General features: G+C 36.9%; 1 protein-coding gene across 3 annotated transcripts in view; it reads left to right on the forward strand.

Annotated features, from left to right (window-relative positions):
- The window catches only part of FAT4 (FAT atypical cadherin 4), a 198,994-nt gene that overhangs the window by 80,671 nt on the left and 93,606 nt on the right, over positions 1 to 24,717 (forward strand). For all 3 annotated transcript variants that reach the window (XM_070415161.1, XM_070415159.1, XM_070415160.1), the window contains exons 3-6: positions 4,105 to 4,366; positions 5,812 to 6,162; positions 12,158 to 13,080; positions 13,972 to 14,146. In XM_070415161.1, the coding sequence (XP_070271262.1) occupies positions 4,105 to 4,366; positions 5,812 to 6,162; positions 12,158 to 13,080; positions 13,972 to 14,146 (1,711 nt within the window). The remainder of the gene's footprint in view (positions 1 to 4,104; positions 4,367 to 5,811; positions 6,163 to 12,157; positions 13,081 to 13,971; positions 14,147 to 24,717) is intronic.

Raw genomic sequence — 24,717 nt, forward strand, 5'->3', positions numbered from 1 at the left:
GGGCACTGGAGAATAATGCTTGGGCCAGGGATTCAGTTTTAGAAAGCAACATGTACATGTTAAACTTAATTTAAATATCATCTGAAACATGTGCTGGCTCAAGATATACATCTTTCAGAAGCACGTGACTTTTTGAGTCTCCTGTTTCTTTCCATAAACAGAATTATTATTGCCTGTAATGGGCCAGGATACTCAAGCTTTGTTTCATGGTGCCATACTTGTTTTTGAAACTACTTGAGGATGTGAAATGCATTTGCAATTTATAGCTATTTACTTTCAGAATTCCTTTCACGTGCTTTTGTCTCTGAGGTTCCTCAGGAGAGTAAAATATTTTTAAACAGCATTATTTCCACTATGCTGTAGCTGAAATACGATATTTGTTTCTTGTGGTATTGCCGATACCGCATATTTGGGATATTAAGTAAATAAATAGGCTTTTCAAAAGACCTAATTAAATCATGCCTCTTGGCCAGACATTTTCAGATACTCACTTGAACGATTAATTCACCACATCATCTGATTTTGAGTAGGAAAAAAAGTTTGTTTCATCAATAGAGCCTGATACCTTTGCTTCAGTTCAGAAGAATTATCATACTTTAGGAGACAGAACATTTCTAAATTTTAGACCATGTGTGTAATAGCTTTTAATGTATTTTTGTCTCTTTGCTTTCCCTTAATTTCCAAATACCATCTCAAGAAGTGAGAACTGAAAATAGCTCTTTTCCTACCTGGATTGCTGTCTGAGAATAACGGAACTCCTTGTGAAATATAGAACCGGATGTGGTCAGATTAGAAGACTCAAATTCTTATAGAATGTTTCTGTTAGACGGTACAATTACAATAAATACGTTAGGTACTCCATGTACACCTGAATACACAAGATAAATGTAGGCAATATGTTAAACTCAGCAGTTTCTAAATTAAAATGTGCTTTTAGGCATTCAATTTACAAAATGTTAAGGTTGGCTTGGGGAATGCAGTACTAAATATAGCAAATGCCACTAAACATACATTTTGGAAGAGTGTTTTTTGCCCGCAACTGTTAGACATTGTCGTCTTGTGTATCTGCTGACTGGGAAGGATAAAACATATTTAATTCTGATGGAACAAATGTATAGGAACTGTGATTGTTGTCATTTCTTGTCACATCAGCCCTCTCTATTCCTACACACCCTGAATGTGTGTTCTTCCTAACATCTTTCTCAAGAGTTTTTAGCTGCCTATATAATAACTAAATTTCTAGAGGTTAACAACAGTAAAGGATATATTTGTCTCAGGTGAGTATATTTAAATCAAAGTGTAATTTTTGAAGTCAACAGTTTTAACATTACTTATACCTCAATGTCAAGACTTAATATTTATGTAGAATAGAAAATCAGGAAACACGTTTTCCTTGGGATATATAGCAACCCTAAATGTAGTTTGATTTACTCATTTGCAGACATTTTAGTCATCAAATATACTTGACACACTATATTTACTTAAAAGAAAATATTAAAAATAGGAATAAATATAATTAACATTGTCATATTCTTAGCTGTTTCTCAGAGATTATGCTCTGTTCTTCACATGTATTAACTCAGTCCTCACAACAGCCCTATGGGGTGTGGTGAGGAATATTATCATCCCGATAGTTCAGGCAAAGAAATGGGCTCATAGAGGTTAAGTCATGGCCCAATGACACACAACTGGTACGTAGTGGAGCAGAGATTGCACCCGAAAACCAGCTCCAGAGCATCACATCTCAACCAGTACACTGTAGGCTATTTAACTCAGTGTTTCAATTACATCACCCATGATTTAAAAGATCTAAGTCAACCTGTTTATAATTTCAACAAAATACAGATAAGTTTAAAACAGATTTTAAAATGCTGTGGAGTTAGCATCTTCTATCATCAAATCTAGGTGGGTGCTTTAACTTCAATCCTCCTTAATTTCTTTATTTTGACTTTGTTAAAACCTACTCTTTCTTGAAACCTTCCTTTAACCTCTGTGGCAGGCTGTTCCTCTGGGTTTCCTCCTAGGTCCCTCCCTCCTTCCTCAACCTTGCTGCTTCTCCTTCCCACTTTTTTTTGTTTTGTTTTCTAATTGAGTTTATTGGGATGACATTGTTTAATAGGTTAAACAGGTTAACCTGTTATACAGGTTCAAGTGTACAACTCAACAAAACATCTGAACTCTGCATTGGCTGCCCATCGCCCAAAGTAAAATCTCTTCCTGTCCCCACTTATCCCCCCTTTGCCCTCCTTCTCCTCCCCTCCCTCTTTCCCTCTGGTTATCACCACACTGTTTTCTGTGTCTATGTGTTTTATATACATATATGTCTGTTCCTTCTTTCCACTCTTAAAACGACCTTACACAGCTGTTTATATTTAGTCCTTACACTGCTGTTCCTTTATCTAATCTAATTAAATTCTCAACAGATCTGTGATTTTCACTGTCATGTATGCATATTGACCTGCAGATATTTTTGCAAACCTTTTCTCAACTCTTTGATTGCCACATTTCTATGATTTTATTTTTCAGTCTCTTAACATGCCATATATCACTGCATAGTTTCTCCTGCACCAAAACAGATCTTATCCTTAGCAAGAGTAGTATTTTAATTCCTAGCTAAAGTAATTTGAAATTAATTATTTTTCTTTTCTTTCACTTTTACCCGTCACATGATCTTGTTAAAAGAAGGACATGAGACTATGGGAATGCTGAACAAATGAGAGTATTGTTACTGTTATTTCTATATCCAATAACCTATCAGATATCACTGATTTGTCCTGTGTATTATGCCACGTGATGATTTAGAGACTAAGTTCTGGAGAAAGAGGCCAGGGTTTCAATTCCTGTCTCAGACTCTTTATCATCAAAATGGGGATAGTAGTAGTTCGTATCTAAGGGGATTGCCTTTAAGGATTAAGTCATTTAGTGCCCATGAAGTGATATGCTCAGAGCAGTGCTTAGCACGTAATAAACACTTAATGAATGTGCTCTTTTTCTCAACTTTCCATTCCTTCTGCCAACTTCCTAGTTCATACTTTAAAGTTTCTGAGGGCCATGGTTCAAAAACTTGGGAGAACCCAAGAAATCATCTCTGCTTTCATTTTATAGAAAGGGGACTTGGAACCTGCAAAGAATACAGAGTGCAAACATTTTGCCTTGAGGAAATGAAGCTCCAGTCTTTAGGGCTCAAACTCCTCACCATCTCTCTTCTTGTCCTCCCCCAACTCTTGTCCATTCTGCTCTATCAATAGCCTTAAAAGACTGTTTCCAACTCAAACAAGTTCAGTGGTTTCTTGGCCATAGAATTCAAGCTAATGTGTGCTATGATTGTGATTCTCCAACATAGACCCATAACCTCGTATTTTAGCTTGACTTTCTTCTTTTGTTTAATGTTTTCCATACAACTAACCTGCTCAACGGTGAGTAAGCCAAGCATGTCATTCTTCCCTTTCACTTTTGCTCATACTCAAACATTTTCTCATGTTCTTTGCTTTAAAAAAAATTCTTCAAAATCCAGTCCAACTCTGCACATTCTCCATTATATCTTTCCTAATAAATCAACTCAAAATAATCTCTCTTCTCCTTGGTTCTTACGGTGCTTTTTTGCGAACCTCTTCCATTTAGCCCTTGCCCCGTTTAGGTACCTTTTCCTGCTGAATGAGAAGGAACACAGAGCTCAGTCAGGAAGACTTGGGTTTGAAATCCTCACTGGCACTTATGTGTGACAATGTGTAAGTTAGCTAGTGTCTCAGAACCCCGCGTCTTCCTTTGAGAACTCATATCTCATAGTGTTGTAACAGGGCCTGGCAAAGGGCAAGCCTTTAGCACACCATCTGCAGTGACAGCTTTACTCCTTTCCATATGTATATTTTATAAATTAAAAAATATAACTAATCCTGAAGATTGAGATTTTCTATATTATTTAATGAGTGAATGGTGAAAGACTGGCTAGGTAACCTACTACACTAGCCTGTACCTTTTGAAACCTTATAGCATCGTATGAAATTAAGTCCAGAGCCTCTCACTGTCAACCACATACTCAGCCTAAGGAGCGGTGCCCTAACTGTTCCACTTCTGACAGTTCAGATGCTGGTCTTTCTTTCTTAGGGTGCAAATGCTCTCGTCACATACACCATCATTAGTGGAGCTGATGATAGTTTCCGCATTGACCCTGAATCCGGAGATCTGATAGCGACCAAGAGGTTGGACAGAGAACGCCGTTCCAAATACTCCTTGCTGGTCCGCGCAGATGACGGTCTCCAGTCCTCTGATATGAGAATCAACATCACTGTCAGTGATGTGAATGACCACTCGCCCAAGTTCTCCAGGCCTGTGTACTCTTTCGACATCCCAGAAGACACAACCCCAGGTAGGGGCGCGCCCTTAGGTGTATTTTGCAAGGATCACATTTGACTCCAGTTATGGACTATGTTTTAACTGCCCTTCATTAGTGACTAGTTTTTATCATCTGCTACTAGGTATAAAAATATATATGCTGGATTTTCAAGTTTTTTATTAGCTATCTTTGCTATAATTCCTAAGCAAATTGCTAGACTTTTCAGAGCAAATGAGGTTAGTCCTTCATCTGATTACTAGTTACTGATATTTCTGTTTCTAAAAGTACTTGTGACATGGGTTGTTAATTTTTTGGGCAGCCGCACTTTCGATTTTGTTTTTCCACTTTAGAAATGTCAATTGTGATTATGCTGCTGTGTATAGAAAGAGCAAAGAAAAAGCATAAGGAAACCTGTGAAAGGTGGTTCTAACCCTCACTAGTTATGTGACTAAGGACAAGTTAATTCATTTCTCTAAGCTTCCATTCCTCCTGCTGTAAAATGGAAACAGTAACTCCCATTAGATTTAGGGTGAAGGTTCATTTAGAATGTGTATTTGAGTTCACTAAAGTGGGGCTTGAAAAGGAGCAGGTGCTCAATAAAGAGAGTAGATAAGAATCCTGAATTATTGTCTTGCCTCTTGGAACATATGATGCTGTGATTATTGAGTTTGAGTATGCAGTATCTATGTGTTCGCTTCATCCCCATTATTGGAAATTCTTACCTAAAATTGAAATTTTATTCTGAGTCACATTTGGAGTGTGTTTGCCTAGTAAGGCATATTTTTGGAAACTCATTTGACAAGGAAAGAAGCATTTATAGAAGACTCTTCACTTCCTCACGGCAGTTTTCCCCTCACTCGCCAAGGTGAGCCTGTTCTTCATGAAACTCCCATCACATTTATTCCCTTGCTTAATTATAGCAGTGGCCATCTGAGCTGTCAAGTGGTACCTCCTTGGCATACGTCTGTACTATTTCTTGGAATGCCCAATCCTGACACTAGCAATGACCCTCCTTCATGTCCCCTAAATTCATCAATATGTGGTCATGAATTGGTAGTGCCAGATAGCAAAATAATGTCAGAAGTGGTATTAGTACCAGAATATTTTTTAAATTTATCTTTTTATTGAAAGTATTACAGATGCCAGCTTTGTTTGTTTTTTCCCATTGACTCCCTCCATCCTACACCCGCCCTTTCCAGGCCTTCAGTACACTACTGTCTGTGTCCATGCATACCCAGAATATTTACACTGCAACGTAAGATCTACTGGATATTGACTATGCTATATGTTAATATTTGGGAATGTTGGTATCAGTGTTAACATAGAAATCAGCTGAGTGTTGTGTTCATTATATTTTCATAGTGATTCTCTAGTTAAAATATTCCATTGTACAAATAATTTTTTGGTTTTGTGTGTGTATTTTCTTAGTAATATCCATGCCCCATTAATGTGGACTGTTGATTTATTCTTTTTGATAGGTTCTTTGGTAGCAGCTATTTTAGCTACAGATGATGACTCTGGTGTGAATGGAGAAATTACATATAGTGTGAATGAAGATGACGAAGATGGCATATTTTTCCTGAATCCAGTTACTGGAGTCTTTAATTTGACTCGAATATTAGATTATGAAGTACAGCAATATTATATCCTCACTGTTCGAGCTGAAGACGGTGGGGGACAATTTACTACCATCAGGGTTTATTTCAATATACTAGATGTAAATGACAACCCACCTATTTTCAGCTCGAGTTCATATAGCACATCTTTAATGGAGAATCTACCTCTAGGATCTACTGTTCTTGTGTTTAATGTTACCGATGCAGATGACGGTATGTACTTTGTTTTATATACTTAAAAAACTTTACTAAAAATATTATTGGGTTTATGTTATATTTATTTACATTGTTCAGCTGTCACAAAATTGCATTTTGTGAATATAGGTTCAAAGTTAAGAAATAGATCTATAGTTTAGCTATAGAGGGTGAAACAAGTTAAATAATTTTTCAGTTAAATTCTTATTTATGACAGGCAGCATGCATTGTTATTGTTTTATAAACTTTATCATCTTTATCTTCCCCGCCCCCCAAAGAAGTGTGGCAGTATTGCAGTTTTGTAACATAGAAATCATAAAACAACATTTTGGTAGGTTTTTGTCAGGTAAATAAAAATAGTTACTTACATATATTATGTTAATGTAAAAAGAATAAAATTTGGAAGCAAAAGTAAAACCAAAGTCTTCAAAAAATACTTAGGAATGTATGTTTAGTTTTGTATTTCTACCTGAAACCTGCTAATAATATTTTGGCAAGCTTTCAGGCTTTGACTCGAAGGACAGTCTCAGAGCTCTTAGGCTATAAAATCAAATTGAGATTTTTCGCTAAATCTAGACTTTCCATGTATTTGATTTTTATTCATTACAAAAGCATTTGATAAGCTTTTTTTAAAAAACAAAACAAAACAAAACAAAACAAAATATGACTCCCCTGGCCTTCCTTCTAAAACCTGCTTTGTAAGGACATATGTCCGATAACTTATTGTTAGTGATAACATTGTGCAGGTTATCAGTCATTAACTAAACTGTTGGGAAAGTCGTTACCTTGTTTTCCCTGCATTGGATGCAGCTAAATGTCCAGTCAGTAGGGAAAACAAGGGACAGTCCTTTGAAGAGGAAATAGGTCCCTAGCCCGAGGATATGCCTAGTGACACAGGCATATCAATCTTAATTTAGAATTTCCTGACTCTCCCTAACTTGATTTATGTAATTGCAGAATATCACTGTGTTTCAACCTTCTGCTCTATACTTAGTTCCCTGTCAGGAGTGTCTAGAAATGTCCTTTACAGAGATGGAGGGCGGGGGGCAAAAAGTATCAGTATTTTATATGTTTCAATCCACAAAATTGGAAATGATTTCTTTAAAATTTGTTTGAAGTCCTTTTTAAAGTTTTCTCCTCTTATTCAAGCACAATTAATATTGGACTCATGATTACATCTAAGATAGAAAACAAAAAATAGAAAGTAAAAAAAAAAAAAAAAAGGAAAAAGAAATGATAGAAGTGGCTGTAATACTAGTACCACTGCTATTACTAGTCATACGAACATTAACCAACGTTCGTCGAGTGCAGTGTTAAGTTGGCACGGTCCTGGCCTAGGAACGCTGCAGACTGCTTCTTTCCTGTATGTACATCAGCCCCACTCTGTGGATCGGCTCCAAATAGACATTTATAAACAAGTGAGGTTAGTCTCTATTTTAGAAGTTGATCTCTCTATTATAGCCTTAATTAGTTTACCTGCTCCCTGGATAGGAATATTTTCTTATTTGTCCTTGTGACTGATTGGTCCATTCTGTTCTGTAATGAAGAATTTTGTGCCAGGTTTCTTTGTGATTTATTTCTTACGGGTTAGGGAGGGCCCATTGTTTCATAGGATTGTGGTGCTCTTCTGAGATACAGTTCATTTATCCTCATGCCTAAAAATGTAGGAAACTGGGAAAATAACAAATAAGAAACTTTCTTTGTGAAAATATGCTGGGATAGGCCATGCACATGTACACATAGACATCCATTAACCATTGACTTCAAGTTGCTTTTCATAGATTCCCCCCACCTCCCCCTTTAATTGTGTTGGATTAAAAAAAAATCAAGCTACATTTCCCCATTGTTTTAGTTTTGAATACTTTTATCAGTGTAATTTCCTGTACCTTGACCTAAAATATAGGACACAGTTCCTATTCTCTCTGAATTTCAAAGATAATGATAAGACTGTACACGGGTAACCTTGTTTGCGTAAAATTGCCAACTCAGTTACATTAAATAGTTCTCAAAGTATTTTGCAAACAGTATTGTGTAGACTTTCTAAAATTAATACATTCATTTTACTCCCTGTCAAAATGTTCCTGAGGAGGTAATATTGTCATCTTCTTAGATGAATACGTTTTATATGATCATAAATATAAAATATTTTGTTATCATTATCTAAATTCTCCAAGAGGTTAACTTAAGATTTTAGGTTACATGATCATTTAATAAAAATAAAGCAAATATTTTATTGTTTTCACAAGGTAAGTAGATTATGTACTGATCTCAAGGCTTCCATGCACACAGTTTAAAAAGTACTATTTTGAGTTAAACTATTATAAATTGAAGCTTTATGGAAATATGATGGCTTTGATAATTATTTATTACTTTAGGAATAAACCTTATAGTCTTCAAAATCTTGGGGAGTCATAGGCTATTTTGAGAATAAAATGATTGTAATTATTGCCTCATAAATTCACATCTATATGTATGCTGCACAGCGGAGGTCATTTGACCTGTGAATGGTTTTCATATTGTGAATAAGTGTACACATTTTATAACAGAACTATATATCTGTAGTTACGTGCTACGTTTTCTGGAACTAAGTTATTCGTGAGACTGAAATAAAAAATAAAAATCCCCCAAAACGCAATACAACCACACATACACAATAAAACTGCCAGAAAGAATCATGTAACCAAACCATTTTCAGAATATTGAACACAAATGTTAGGAATTTGGACTGTTTTAAATTTGAGGATCTGGTGGGCTGTGAAAGCCCACTAGATTCAAGTCTCAGTGCTTTGGATAAATTATAGAATTTAAAATAATGTATTTACTGTTTCATGATTCTAATATTTGATGCAAAGAGCAGAGAGAGAGAAATGGCCTGAGCTCTTTTTCGGATGCTACAAATGTTCAGGGAGAGTTTTGAGTTTCCATATGTCCACGTGAATTTTGTGGATGGAGAGCACATGCCCAGCATCACTTAGACTTGTCAGGAGTGGAAAGGCCTTTTCTTTTCAGCAAAGTCAATGTAGAGGCTTCCCTGGCCTGATGGAGGCAGTGAGGGTCCAGTCCCGGAGCTGAGACCTGCTTCTTAGATGGTGCTGCCATATCTGTGCAGCAGTAGTTATATTGTTCTGTTTATTTTCTCAAAGATAATGATCCTCAGTTTATTTTTAATAGTATTGCCTAATGTATTTGTCATGATGAATTTCACTATGTAATCAAATTTTTCTTTTTCATAATTCTATTTAAAGTTAAACTTACTCCATCAACCTCCCCCACCAAACTCTTTCCCTAAAAAAGAGGTTGTTCTGCTGTTTGCTGCTTGGCTATATAATCTCAGTATCAGGTTCTCTGGTTGCCCCTGTGATTTAGTTGTTTACTCAAGGAAGCAGCATACACATGGACATTCCAGTTGATTTATTTCATGTAGACATGCTAGACCATCACTTGGTGGCCATGTGTCATTTTGTTGGTATTTTTCATTTTGACCTTGGGCATGAAAGATTTTATAGGCTTGCATAGAACTAAATTTTATAACTCTGCTTGTTGGTATTATTTTTATCCAGATGTTTTCACAACTTTCTCTTGATATAATTGTGCCTCAAAGAATAAGAATTCAGTATTCACTGATAGATTTAGCTATAGAAAATGGAAAAAAATTCCTTAGAGAGTAATTGGATTTAAAATATATATTAAATATATACATATATATTAATATTAAAGCAAATTAATTTTAAATATATATATATATATATATATATATATATATATATCTCCTTAGAAAGTAATTTGGGGGGACCCTGCTGTGATCTGCATGGCAGGGTTCAGGATCTGAAGGAGGGGCTGATGCACAAATGAAAATGCTATACAAGAAATATGAATTTAGAAGGCATTAGGGGTCAGGGAGTGTCTCTTTTGTGAAGAGCACACTGACCTCTGGTCCAGTCCACATTGTATTTACTTGAATATACAAGTAAATAAATGCATACAGACATATCAAAGGTAAAGTTTGGTAAACAGTAAAAGGATTATCAGGTTAGGGAATTGCCTTGAGCCACCACTATCTCAACACTCAATGCTTAGTGTCAGCCCTGCTAATGCCCAAGGTCCATGGGCTTTCTGCATTCATTGTTGCACTCTCCTGACAGTATTGGAAAGCGGTGGCTTCCTGCAGGACTCTCTATCATGGTGCTTTTCTCCCCCCACACCTGTGGAATTCTAAGTCGAGGAGTTGAAGTAGCTATTGACCTTGTTCTACTCAGATCTTAAAATTTTCTTTATCTCCTGCTGTTGAATTGACTGGCCTCCATTAGCTTTATTTATTCATATTTTTCCTGGTCCTCAGAGTTTTAAGTGTTTTGAACTTTATAACCTCTGCTTTGTTCACTTGTGAGTAGTCATAAACTATAAAGATTAAAAGCCACAACTCACAGTGAGGAGGAAAACCTACCTTTTCAAAGATCTACTCAACCCTTGTTTATCTTAGACATTTTTGTGAATAAGCCAGTGCCTGAAAGTTTCTTCATAAATATTTGTTCTCTGCATCAATATATAGACAAAGCACATTAGGTAGAGACCATGAAATCACCGGAAAAGAGTAATTTTAGCATTTTTTACCAAAGAACAGGCAGGCCCTCCCGGGTAGAAAAAAAAAATACTATTCAACTAAACTTGCCTTTGTGAGGAACTTGATGAGTTTTAAGAAAAGGCAAAAAGGTCACTCAAGTATTCATAGAATCCTGAGAAAGTATTTTTCAAAGGAGAGAAAAAGGATGATCAAATTGTTCTAGAAGACTCTTGGCAAACAGTGAATATCATTTCTGACACCTGAATATTTGAAATTAATTTCAGAAATATAGGAGCTATTTGTAAGCAATTTATTAACTCAATAAAATTTCCCTGGTTTAAAATCCCAGAATATAAAATCTTTATTAAGGATGGGTTATCTAGCTACACCATATATTTCTTAGCAAGTCTTTTAATACCCTATAATATCCCAATATCTTTATGATAAAATATGAAAATGTAAAAGGCATGCTGGGTCAGTGAAGAAAACACTACTGTGGGTCAGGAAATCTTGTATTTCTTTGTTTTCACTGCTTACCTGTTATTTTCCTGTAAATGACTTACTAAAACAAGAGCTTGGTCCATTCTCCACATCATCTTTTTGAGAAGAATGTCTACAATCAGTTTCTGAAATGAGGATTTATATATCAATTTTTTAAAATTTATCTTTATTGTTAAAAGTATTTATCATTTTTTAATTAAAAAGTAACATGTGTTTCTAGGAAAAATAGATAAAATACTATGTAAATACAGCCCAATAATAGTGTGAGCATTTATATGTGTAGCCTTTCATGTATAATTTTACTGCTGACATTTCCTTTAAATAATATTTTTAAAACACATTAATTGTACATAATAAAATTTGAAAGAGAATTATTTTCACAAAGGCCATTAGCCAGGTGCCTAATAGGAATTAAAAAGTATTTATTGGTCTGACAAGAAATGTAAAAGTAGACTCAAAGCATCCATGACTAATGCCATACATTAGAAAATTTTATTACCCTCCTCTGAAAATTGGTGTCGGCCTCCATAAATTACTGAAGTTATAAATTTTGGGCTAATAATATAGAGTGTGGCACCATTAATGTTCAACCTTCAGGAATTATGTGACAGAAATAAGGAAATGTGTAGAAAAAATATACACTCTCTGGAATATTTTTTCCTCTTTACTTGTGTAATTTAACATTTCAACACCGTAGTAAATAGCAAACAGTATATATATCATTTGTTCGCCAGGTTGTAAACATCTTTTTAGATCAAATGTTAACAGGAAAAGAATTATGCAATATGTGTTACTGACAGAGAAAATTAACTGCAGCTAAATCATCCATAAGGTGTGGTTGGAGGCATCATATATCAAATATGCAATTTCATAGTGTAAAAAATTTGCGGCAGCTCAGTTGGCAATCAGCACACATGGAAGAAAATTTCTTTTTTTCCCCTTTCATTTCAGGCATCAACTCCCAGTTGGCTTATAGCATTGCTTCAGGTGACAGCCTCGGGCAGTTTACAGTTGACAAGAATGGTGTGCTGACCGTCCTAAAAGCTCTGGATCGGGAAAGTCAGTCCTTTTACAACCTGGTTGTTCAGGTGCATGACCTGCCACCGCTTCCGGCCTCCAGGTTCACCAGCACTGCTCAAGTCTCCATTATTTTGCTGGATGTGAATGACAACCCACCAGCATTTCTTTCCCCTAAACTGACATACATTCCAGAAAACACGCCCATTGATACCATTGTTTTCAAAGCTCAAGCAACGGACCCGGACAGCGGCCCAAACAGCTATATTGAGTACACCCTGCTGAACCCCTTGGGAAACAAGTTCAGCATTGGGACCATCGATGGGGAAGTGAGGCTCACTGGAGAACTGGACAGAGAAGAAGTGTCTAATTATACTCTAACCGTGGTGGCCACAGACAAGGGTCACCCGTCTCTCTCCTCGTCTACAGAGGTCATGGTGATGGTGCTTGACATCAATGATAACAACCCTGTTTTTGCCCAGGCTTTGTATCAAGTGGAGATGAATGAAAACACGCTCACAGGAACAGATATAATACAAGTGTACGCAGCAGATGGAGATGAAGGCACAAACGGACAGGTTCGCTATGGCATCGTTGATGGGAATGCCAATCAGGAATTTCGGATTGACTCTGTCACAGGTGCCATCACTGTGGCTAAGCCACTGGATAGAGAAAAGACCCCTACTTACTCTTTAACTGTTCAGGCAACAGATCGGGGCAGTACCCCCAGAACTGACACCTCCACGGTCAGCATTGTGCTGTTGGATAGTAATGATTTTGTCCCCATATTTGAGCTATCTCCATATTCCGTGCATGTCCCTGAGAATTTAGGGGCACTACCCAGAACAATCCTTCAGGTCAGTATATTTAAACAAATACTCTTCTCTATAAGACATCTAATTTCATTATAACATTCATACAACCCCTCCCTCTTCCTCGTTCTCACCCATAAGTGCTTAATTGCAGATATAGCAAATCTTGAAAGGTTGAAAGGTTTATGAAAATTATACCTATTGACCTTGTAGATTGAATATTACATTTCAATCCCATTCTTCTATTCATGTTGTACACATTTGGGTATTTGTACATCTTTGAATTTTCACTATAACAGGAATATCTGCACATAGTAAGAAAATGCAATGATGTGAAAGTTTGAAAACTTGGTTGCAAACATGGTTCTCCCTTTCCTCTTTACAAATCCAACTACCGAGATGAAGCTGCTGTTAAAATTTTTTGAAAAGCCTTCCAAAAATGCTATGAATTGATTTTGTGCCTGTTTTTACACCAATAATACATACTACTCTGTATCATTTGAATTTTTTACTTGAAACTTAAAACTTTATCTTTGAAACCTTTTATTATTGGTATGTGTCAGCCATTTTCAACCGGTGTGCCGTGGCAAGAATTTTTAAAACATGAAGTACCTGACTATTTAGTCAGGGGCACCGACCTCATTTCCCTTAGATTGTCAAATAAAAAAAAAATGACAACAGCCAACACAGCAATAGCCATCCGATGTGAATGAATATAAATTATACCTATGTTTTTTTGTCAGATCAACAAAAAACTATTTTTTGGTGTGCCACAGAATTTTAGTAATTGGTTTATGTGTGCCATGAGATGAAAAAGGTTAAAAGTTGCTAGTAACTATGATTCTGTCTCATTATTTTCAATGCTACATTTTATTTGGTGGTGTGCATTGTGTTAGATTTACTGACATTCATGGCATGTGTTATGCTCTCCTCCAGGTGGTGGCAAGAGATGATGACCAAGGTTCTAACAGCAAACTCTCCTACGTCCTGTTTGGTGGAAATGAAGACAGTGCTTTCACTCTCTCAGATAGTGGGGAACTTCGAGTGACACAGAGTTTGGACCGTGAGACCAAGGAGCACTTTGTGTTGATTGTCACAGCTACAGATTCAGGTAAGTCTGTTTTGACCTTGATCGGGTGTAAAGAATTTTTTCATAATATGAGTAAAAGAAAGTATTTGTGTCTAGCATTATGTTACATATTTGTTGAAATTTACAAATGCTTGGAACTCCAATTGCAGCTATACAATCTATAGCACATTTATCACTTTTTGAAATTAAATGTAAGTAGCAAGGGCTTAAGCATATCACAAACAAAGCTCTGTTCCTGAAAGACAAAATGTGTTCTTGCTCAGTCAGCCACCCGAGTGCCGCTGGGGGTGCCCGGATACTCTGCCATTTGAGCCATGAGGCATTTCAAGTACTTGAGCTTTGAAAGCATCCACATGGTTCTAACTGGTTATGGAGATAAGACAGTGGGTGCAGAGTTCTACTTAATTGGTCCTTAGGTTCACACAACTCCAAGTAGCTGAAATAGGCATGTGATGAAGCCCCACAGAGCTCCAAAGAGTATCAGTGAGAGCCCAGGTTCTCGTAAAGTCAGCAGAGTAAAGTGGTATGTTAGCTTTCGTGTGGGAAGTAGGGATTACATAAAGTTGTAGAGCAAGTAGCATAAAACATAATCTATTCTTAAAAAGTAATATTATTGTTTACCATTTTGTGTTGCATATATTGATTCTGTTCATAAATATCACTCACTTCTAAATCAAAACTGAAACAATTAAAACGTTTCAAAGAATTTTTATGCCTTAAAGAAAGTAAGTATTGCTTAAATATTTGTTGAATAAATGAATAATTAAATGAATGAATCATTGATTTCCAAAATATTAATACATTATGGAATATTATTCTTATGTAACATTTATTTATAAAATGGTCACAACTTAATATTTAAAAATTTAATAATATTGACATATTTTTTTAAATTGTGTTTAAATTGTTTTTAAGACATGGCAAATTTGTTGGAATGTCAAATGACTGAAATCATATATATATAATTATATCATATAATTAAATTACATATCTAGATATATATCTAGATATATATATGTATAGTTCCATGCTCAGGTTGATGTGTGGATGCCAATATAGGACAATAATTTTGAATTTTCAAATGGGATGTTTTTACTGTTGTTGCAATGTTTTTATAAATATAATGAATTAATATTTTTGTTATATGTGATCAATTTCAGAATATAATATTGTTTAATTTCACCACTTCTCATAAAAGAGGAGGAGATTTTGAGATTATGAGTAATGATAGATTTATGTTAAGCGTTCAAATGATAGTGCCACTGATCATTAACTGAGGCAGCTGTCTCTATCATTTGCATTTACTTTTGGGAGTTTGATTTTCTGAGATTATTGGTTTATGAAAGAAAGCAATATTCTCTGTATATTTTGTAATGTATGTGAATGACCACACTGCAGTTTAGGCAAACAATAAAATGCTGAAGAATGATGAACAGAATGTAGTCTGGTAACCACATGAAACCTAAACCACGTTGACCTGAAAGGTGGTTCACTATGTGTGTAGTCAGCATGTGCCTCCCGGTTGGTAGGCACAAAGGGCCAGCCTTCTCATGAAAAATGCAGTCACTGCCACATGGCTCACATCAATCCAGTGTTTCAACAGTCACCTGGGGAGAACAGGGGATGAAAATGAGTAGAAAGTGGTAGAGATTCAGATCGTTAAAATCCAGGTTTTATTTCTAAAGCTTCTCAATCTCAGCTTTGCTCTCCAGTTACAACTGGAAACGCGTGGTCAATACCAGAAGCTTTGTGGAGGTGAGGTGGGGGAGGAGAAACCAGGACCAGGAATCGAGTTCACTAAGGCATCAGCAAGGATAAAACTTGCTGCCCAGAGGGTGTGTCACGTGAGGTCATCCCAGGGTGGCAGCAGGATGTGATTTTGGAAGACAGGGGTGCAGAGTGGCGTGACCAGGATGGGCAGGGCACAGCCCACAGAAGTTCTCCGTCCTAGGCCTTGTCCTCTAGGACATTCTAAGTCAAGGCCATGACGGAGAAAGGATGTAACCACGTAGACAAGAGTGCCTGTTTTCAACAAAATAATTCTGAGATTTTAAAAATCTTTTGTGTGCCCATGCAGCCAAAGGGGGATATTGTGAAATACATGGGATTGGTTGTTTTTCTGCTATACGGCCATCTGTGTCATGCAGTGCGCCAGGTTTTACAGGCACTAACTAACCCACTTCTACGCGTTACATTTCTTCATCATCTCAAAGACTTAGGTATTTTTAGTTCCACTTCACTTGCAGTAAACCCAAGCTCAGAGCAGTCAAGTCCTTTGCCCAGGATCACACAGCTAATAAGCGACAGAGTAGGCTTCAGACCCTAGCATGCCAGACTCCAAGTTCAGGGAATACGGGACGTTTTAGTGTGTAGGTAAAGTAAAATTTGAAAAAAATGCTTATTTCCAAAATTATTTTATTTGGAAAGCAAACACAATAATAGGCTGTATAATATGATGAAAGATTTGAATTTGAATTACCCTTGATTTGAATTCTGGTTCTGTCATAATTGTCTTTGTGATTCAGACCAGAGGTACCATCTCTGTCAACTTCAGTGTCTTCCTCCGGTAATGTGGGGATAACAGTAATTACAAAGCAGGTTATTATAAGGTTAAATATGCCTCTCTCATAGTACATACAATGATTTTAGTAAGAATTGTGACTGATGCACTTGAACTATTTAAAAAGTCTTAGAAATATTTGCCCTGTTCCTTACTACATAAGTATTCTTGTTCAAAGATTACCGATTGGTTTAAAAAACATGTTTAAAAATTGCAGTTTAAGTTTCATCTTATATGTTACGATATTAGGAATTTCTTTTATGTGTCAGATATTTCTTTTCACATTTCCAAAGAACATATTGCATAGTAAGTGTTATTATTTAAAAACACTTGGTACGGTAGATTTTGAAAATTGTAGGTCAGCCCAATTATGGGTAAGGAGGATTTTGCCGGCTAGCAGTACACTTAACCAGCACTTATAATTCTGTTTCTCCATCAAAATGACAACACAAAAGGGACATTTCATTAGGAAAAGGAAGACAAAAGGAAGAAAACTGGAAGTCCTAGAGCCAGAAGTATTCTCTTGTGATAGACAGGGCTGGGTCAGTCTGTTAGGAGAAAGTTCACAAGGAGAGTCCACAAAGCATCGGTCTAAACGTGCAGACTGTGCGAGAGCCCAGTCCTGCTCCGGGGAGCAAACGAGCTTCCTGCGGCCATCGCATCAGCCTTGGTCCTGAGGAAAACCGGGGACGTTTTAATAGAAGGACAAGTAATGGGAGTACAGCTCTAACTTCTGTGAAGGACCATCGCCATTAATGTGAAGACCAAGTGTGTACAGATTCTGCCCAGTATTGAGATAGGAGAGTTATGAGTTATGGATAGTGACAATTCAGATGATAACAAAACGAAGGTATTAAATGTTTGTCACACTTAGATATGGTGCCAAGGAGCATGAGCGAGAGTCTGTGGCACTGGTTAGGTCACAGTATTTTGGCAGTCCTGGATACTAGAGCATTGTTGAACTTTGTCTCAAAGCACAGATTTTTATTAGTGCTTCTTTTTTTTTCTTTTATTCCAAGTTGCCCTGAAATGGACTGGTGTTTCTGAGGCCACTAGGGTGAAATATTTAATTAAATATCTGAAGATCATTGAATATGGATCATGTAGAAAGCAACCAGAAATTATGAGGGGAGTTGGACTAGATGATCTTAAAGTCCTGAAAACTCCTATGTGACCATGGTCTTATGTTCAATTCCGTTGCATACCTTTGGTAGCATAAATAACCACTTTATGGGATGCCGTGAGAGTTTCAGATATCAGGCTTCAGAATCTGCAGTTTCATCTTATATTCCAGAAACGAAGTCTCTGACACAGGATGTAAAATACATATTCACTGCTATGATTTAAAAGTCAAATTGGCAGATGACATGAGAAAATTCAGACAAAATATAGCAGCTTTTAGATTCCAGATGCCACATTATTCTCAAATTTGCAGTGTTCTAAGAACCAGGCACATATCAAAGTGCTCTAAACAAAAATGTTTGGCAGTTTTATTCCTTAGCTCACAAATCACTTTTCCTTTGCTCTTTTCAAATTCTTGCCTGGTGTCAGGCCAGAGATGGCTCAGCTTTGCTGATACGGCAGAAACTGAAGCAGGAGCTTCTTTTATTTTTTATCAGCAAACCTCTAAATCTTTGAATATTTTTTAGAGAAAATATTAGCGTTGCACTATCATCATATTATTATTTACTGACTCCGTGGCTCCAGAGTAGCACATCTGGAAACTCTCTAGCTACTCCTGACTACAGCTTCCAATGAGCTACGACCACACTATCCTATGTGTGTGGCACTGAATGTTGTCTTGCTAAATAACCAAGCCAGAATGGAGCATAATTCTACCATTTTTTTCCATGTAGGATTAAATTACTAAGCAGCAACTTAATGAGTTGAGACTACAGCTCAATTAAAGCTATTTTGTTTAACTATAGTTTAAAGTATAGATAGTCTGCCATTATTCTATATGACTTACTGTATTTCTTCTAGAAATATGGATGGTACCAAGTAGAAATTCCTAGGAGGCTAAAGCTTCAACCTGGTACACTAAGGCAGGTACTGCAGATGACCCAGCTCTCGGGTCCTTGTCAGGGAAGCTGGTACTAATCACTAGTGGTTTGGCATTCTGTTCCCAAGAAGCCTCTTCACAAGGCTGTTTCTCATCATGTTCTCATATGTGCAATAAGTAAGATAGTGTTTCTAATAGAGTAAGTTGCAAGGAATAATCAGGGAACCCAGAGCCGTTTACTTTAGAGAATTAATTTACAAAATGGAAGAGTATTCTAGAAGTAAATACATAGGATTATAGTTTTAAAAAAAATAGGTTTCAAATCCTACCTCTGCCATTTCTAGCTACGTGACCTTGGACAAGTTCCCTTCATGTTCATATCTATAGAATGGAAATACCAATTCCTACTTGCAGTTATTAATATTAGTCAATATGTCTGCTGGCTGAGTGAAACTTATTAAAGCCAAGTAAAACTTTTGGACTTCTATCCACCTCCCTAACCTCCACAAATAACCTCTGTCTACGATTTCACAGTTGCTAAAGGCAAACCTTGTTATCATATTCATTCCTCTTTCTCTGTACCCTACATTCAGCAAGTCCTTTTACAAGTAGACTGTGCTTCCAAGCATATAAAAGGATTCCTGAGCGTATCTGCTTTTCCTTTCTACCACCACCACTGGAGTCTAAGCCAGGGCTAATGTGATAACCTCCGAACTGCACCCACCCCCATACCTTCACCAGCAAGCAGTTCCAGAGCTTTGAAACTATAAATTAGATTATCATCCCCCATGACTTGCTTAAAAACCCTTAGGTGGTTTCCAAGAATAAAATCTAAATTTCTTGCCAGTGACCACAGGGCACTAAATGACCTGGCTTCTGTGCACTCCTCTGGCCTCTTTAGAAATGCCAACCTTTCCTGCCTGTGGCCCTTTGCACCTGTAGTTGTGTGCTTTACTCTATGGCCAGCTGTCTTGTTATTTTAAGGGGAGACTTTCATGACTTGGTTATTTGTCATTATAGCGAAGTAAAATATCTTCTCCTCAGAGAGGACTTATCTACTATCACTCTAATGGTCCCTCTCTCTCTAGTGTCTCTTTCCATCACTTTACCTTGTGATTTCCTCCTAACACTAATTGCTACCTAAGATGTATGCTTATATACAATAGGATATAGTATATGTATAATTTGTTTACCCCACCAATATTTAGCAACCTTCCGATAGAATGTGAACCTCCTGTCTTGTTCAAAACTGAATTTCCAGAAACACCCAAAAGAGAACCTGCACTATAGCAGGTGCTTAATAAACATTTGCTGAATGAGTGAATGGTTCAATGCGTGCAAAATTATGATAATTATTTATCAATTAATCATCATCCTGTTATTTCTACAGGCAACTTTTATTTCATATTCATTTACCATACTTATATTTAGTTTATGGTTATATAGTCATCGCTGGCAGATTTTTCAAAGGACAGGACCTACCAAAAGGAAAAATGCCAATCCTTTTAAATTCGCTGCCCAAATACCACAAGTTTTTGCTACATTGGTTGTGGTCATCCAAACTGACCTCTGCTTTGAAAAGCAGCTCAAGTGTTTAAGGCTCTGCGGTGGTTAGTACGATGTGATAAATTGCAGTCATATGTAAGGACCCATTGAAGCGTTTTATGGCTTTAATTCCGTTTCAAGTGCTTCAAGTACTGTTTGGGCTATATTCTCATGACTCTCCCCTGCACCTTTGGCTCTTACTCAATTCTATTCTCTACTAGACATTTCTAGGTAAATCTTGTCTCCATTCTGTGTTGTGCTGCTTCCCTCCCACATCTACCAAATACCCAAGCCCCATTTAGCTATCCAAAATATGCCCTCTCTGTGCTTTTGGCTTCACATAGCTTACAGATAGGGCCCAAGACTCTTTACATAAGCACAATATGAAAAGTTTTACTTGTTTTGATTTTTGTTATGCAAATTTGGCATCTAAGAAACTATTTCAATACATAGACATCTATACAAGTAATTCTTCTTGGTCTCTTGGGAAAAAGATGTTGTTGTTTTTTTGTTTTGTTTTGTTTTTAACTTAAGATTATTATGCCCTCACCAGTAAATTCAAAATCTGTGAGCCATTAATATCTGCCACTGTTCCTTCAGGGAACTGAACGACTATGGCAGAAAGCAGTAAGCAAGCTGATAGGACAATGGAGGATGTTACAGTTATAATCCAGGGCGTAACATGGAGCCATTTTTAAAGAGAAGTACATATGAAAAAAATTACAAGTTAGAGAAATCTGACTTAAAATGATGATTTTATAACCAGAAGACTTCTTGGCGTTAAGCCAGTTCATTTCCTTTATTTTGCAGATAAGGGAATGGAGGCCTGGAACAATTAGGCCGTTAGCCAGAGTTCGCAGACCTGGAGAGCGGCAGAGGCAGAACGGTGTCCAGGAGTTCTGCCTCCCGGCTGTTCTCACTTCCCTGTGCTGTGTTATACGCCGGGGTCTGCTGACTGTCTGCATAGAGCACATTTCTAAAAGCACAGTTTCAAGAGACCCTTTTTCTTGTGCTTTAATGAATAAAACATTCAAGTTATTTTTCTTTCCTCAAATGAATAAATAAACGTTTCAAAATATTTTTAAGGAACACCAAATTAATTGGAGTCAGTAATTTCAGTGTTGACCTTTTGTACATCAGCTTAAGTTTAGCCATTGTTCAGCTGGAATGCTAAGTAGGGAGAGACATTGAAAATCCATTAGGCTTTACAGGTGGAAGATGGTAGTAGTGGCAGTTGTCACTGCCAGGTGTCATTCTGCATTTATTAAAATCATATTATGATGCCAATTGAATAGACCCTATATATGAAGTTTCTTATAGTCTGTCAGACCCTGTGCCTCTATGGGCTGTATTAATACATAACAAGTTATGTATTGAGGATATTTACAGAGCAGTCCCTTCTGGGTATTCCCCTAGAGAGTGGGGAGTGGGGGTGTTAGTTTCGATAGCACTAGAGTTAAGAAAGTGAACAGTGAAGCTCAGGGTAGAGTATTGCACATGAAATGGCCTGTGGTAGGAACGAGTTTGTCACATCCAGAGACCAGCAAGGAGGATGAGAGTAAGCGAGAGGAGGAGGCAGGAAGAGAGGCAGATGGAGGCTAGACCAGTGGCCTTCAAAGCCACGGTCAGGAGCTTTAATTTTATCTGAGAGTGAGGAGAAGCCTTGTGGGGGCTTTGAACAGGGGAGTGACAGGAGATTTTGGACAGATCTGTTTGGGGCAGTTGAGGAGAACAAGGGTAGACACAGAGTTGAGAATTGGAAGGCTGCTCCAGCAGTCCTTGAGAGATGCTAGTGTGAAATCAGGAGGAGGGGTGTGGAGTAGTTACACATTTTGTCCATTTGAAGGCTGAGCCCATTGGACTTGATGGTAGCACTGGAGGAAGGGGAAGTTAGGAAATGAGATGAATCAGCATGAGTCTTAGGTTTTCAGCCTGAGAAATTTGGAGATGGCAAGAGAAAATTTTTTAGGGCAGGTTATCAATAATTACCTTTTGGCTCTGTTATATTTTAGACATGAGACATTCAGAGGAGCTGTCAGGGGGACAGTTAGATATGAAAGTTTAGTTTCCAGGGAAGACATGTGGAGTAGACATACAACTTGGAAAGTCATAACCTCTAGATTATATTTATTCTGTGAACACGGAGTGCTTGTATGTGCCAGAATGTGTTCTATGTTATCATACTTAATCTCACAGCAACCCTGTAAATGAGATAGATACTATTATTCTAATTGTATAGAGTATAAGAAAACCAAAACCAAAACCGAGTGTTAGGCAAAGTAAGCAACCTGACAGGCAGGCAGCTGTTTATCAGTGAAAACGGGATGTGAAGCCAGTCAACCGCTGCTCCCTGCTTCCCACCTATGAGCTAGTCCACCAGGCTGTGGTTTTTATAGACCACATTTATAACACTTTCTTCTCTTTGGATTAAATATTATTTTTATTTTAAAAAGAGCACTGATTTGTGAAGCAAAACAAACACCTTGGACTTTGCTACCATTAAAATAGCTCATAAAAGAAGAATATGCATAAATTTGAAAGCAAAGGATTGCTCTCCTCATTGGGTCAGGAAATGAAAATGCATATCCAAGGGATTTAGAAAGCATAGAGTACAAAGCAAATGTTAAATATTATACTAAAATGTGCAATCAATATGAATAATATACTGACACATGCACATACAGTGAGTCAGTTGAGCTGTGTGTGTGTGTGTGTTTGCATTTAATTTGGGGATGGGAGATTCATTTGTGCACATATTAAACACATTATTCTTTATCTGTTCTCAATCTAATATGCTAAAGGAATATAGAGATATTCTGACTATAGATTTTGCCAAAAGGTTTAGTTATGAAGTGTCTATGTGTCAGCATAATTAATTGGTTTGAGGGGAAAAGCTCAGTTATTAGCATTTCTAATTAAAGGTATTCATCATCTGACTGAAAGACAGAATAAACTTCATTCTTATGCAGGGATTGGAAATTACTTTTTAATGGAGGGGAAACATGATGCTTTTGCAAAAGTTAAGTCTAAAAGCTAAAAGGGTGAACCATCATGCTTTATTTTTTGGTGAGTATATGATGACATGTTGAATGAATGCTATCTGTCACATCGCTTAGCCAAGAAAGTCATTGCACTATAAATAGTTCTATAATCAAAAGAGAGGTCAAAAGGAGTGTGGAATATGACATTTTGCATCTGAAGACAGTTGTTTTTTGTCACTAAGATTGCATTTGTCACTATTATTTGTGGGAAAATATTACCTAAGAGTTTGCCTTGTCTATTTTGATTGACATATTTATTAAGAAATATTGCTTGAAAACTTTTCATAGGCACCAATGATTCCATAAGTCAAATACTGTTAGGGTTATCTTCAATTGCTGAAAGTTAAATGCATTTAACTTGCTTCTGTATTTGTGTCTGAGGAAGTTTTGCTTGTTTCCAGTGGAAATAAGTTATAAACACTTTTCCCCACAATTTACTGATGCAGTAGGCTTTTTATTCAGTGATTCATGATTCAGGCAGCATCCAATCTAGCCGATAAAAAGGAGTTTTGAAGAGCTGTACAGGCAAGAGATTCTTATAGACCAAAGTGAGCAGGAACAGGAAGTGATATTGGGCACTTGCTAATCGATGAAAGCAGGGCCACTTTCCTATGTGCAGCAAAGGGAAGGCTGGAGCAGGTCAGGTAACTTGTGCTGAGGAAGCAAGTGTCCATTGCAAGACCTGGGCTTCCTTTCCTGGGAGAACTGAGGATAGATTTGTTAGGTTCTGGTTTTCTGACATGGGGCTCTGCCTGAGCAACTCCATGATGGCCCTAATCTGGTTAGTTTAATAGAGAATTTTGTCTTAGATGAAAATTGTGTTTCCAAGGTTGATAACTGGTGATTTTTTACTTTCTCTTATTTCCAGTAAGAATTTGTACCATATCTATTAGTGATATAAGTATTATAAATCATTTATTTAGAGATTGTTTTTCTTATTTATTTATTTTTTATTATTTTAAATTTTATTGGGGTGACATTAGTCTACATGAACATATAGGTTACATGTGTGGATTACTAATTTATAAAATCTGTATATAGGACCATATGCCCATCACCCAAAGTCAAATCTCCTGTCACCTCATATTAGGTCCTAATGATTGTTTTTAGATCTAGAGACATGGACGCATGCAACAGACTGAGGATTCTCAGACTAGGGTGGGGGCCGGGGGAGGTTAACCAAAGAATTTTTATGCATATATGCATAATCCATAGACACAGACAATAGAGCAGTGAAGGCATGGGGAGGGGGCAAGAGTGAGGAGGAAGGAGACAATGGGGGGAAAAAGGGGATGTCTGTAATTCTTTCAACAATAAAGATAATTTAAGTATATATATATATATATATATATATATATATATAGTCTTTAATCAGCTACTCTACAGTAAGATACATTTTTCTACATAACATTTTATTTATATATTCAGATAAAAATACAATAAA

This window comes from Myotis yumanensis, unplaced genomic scaffold (assembly GCF_028538775.1).
Source record: "Myotis yumanensis isolate MYYU_CA2020_CCGP unplaced genomic scaffold, mMyoYum1.0.hap1 SCAF_5, whole genome shotgun sequence".
In the NCBI taxonomy this organism is placed as follows: domain Eukaryota; kingdom Metazoa; phylum Chordata; class Mammalia; order Chiroptera; family Vespertilionidae; genus Myotis; species Myotis yumanensis.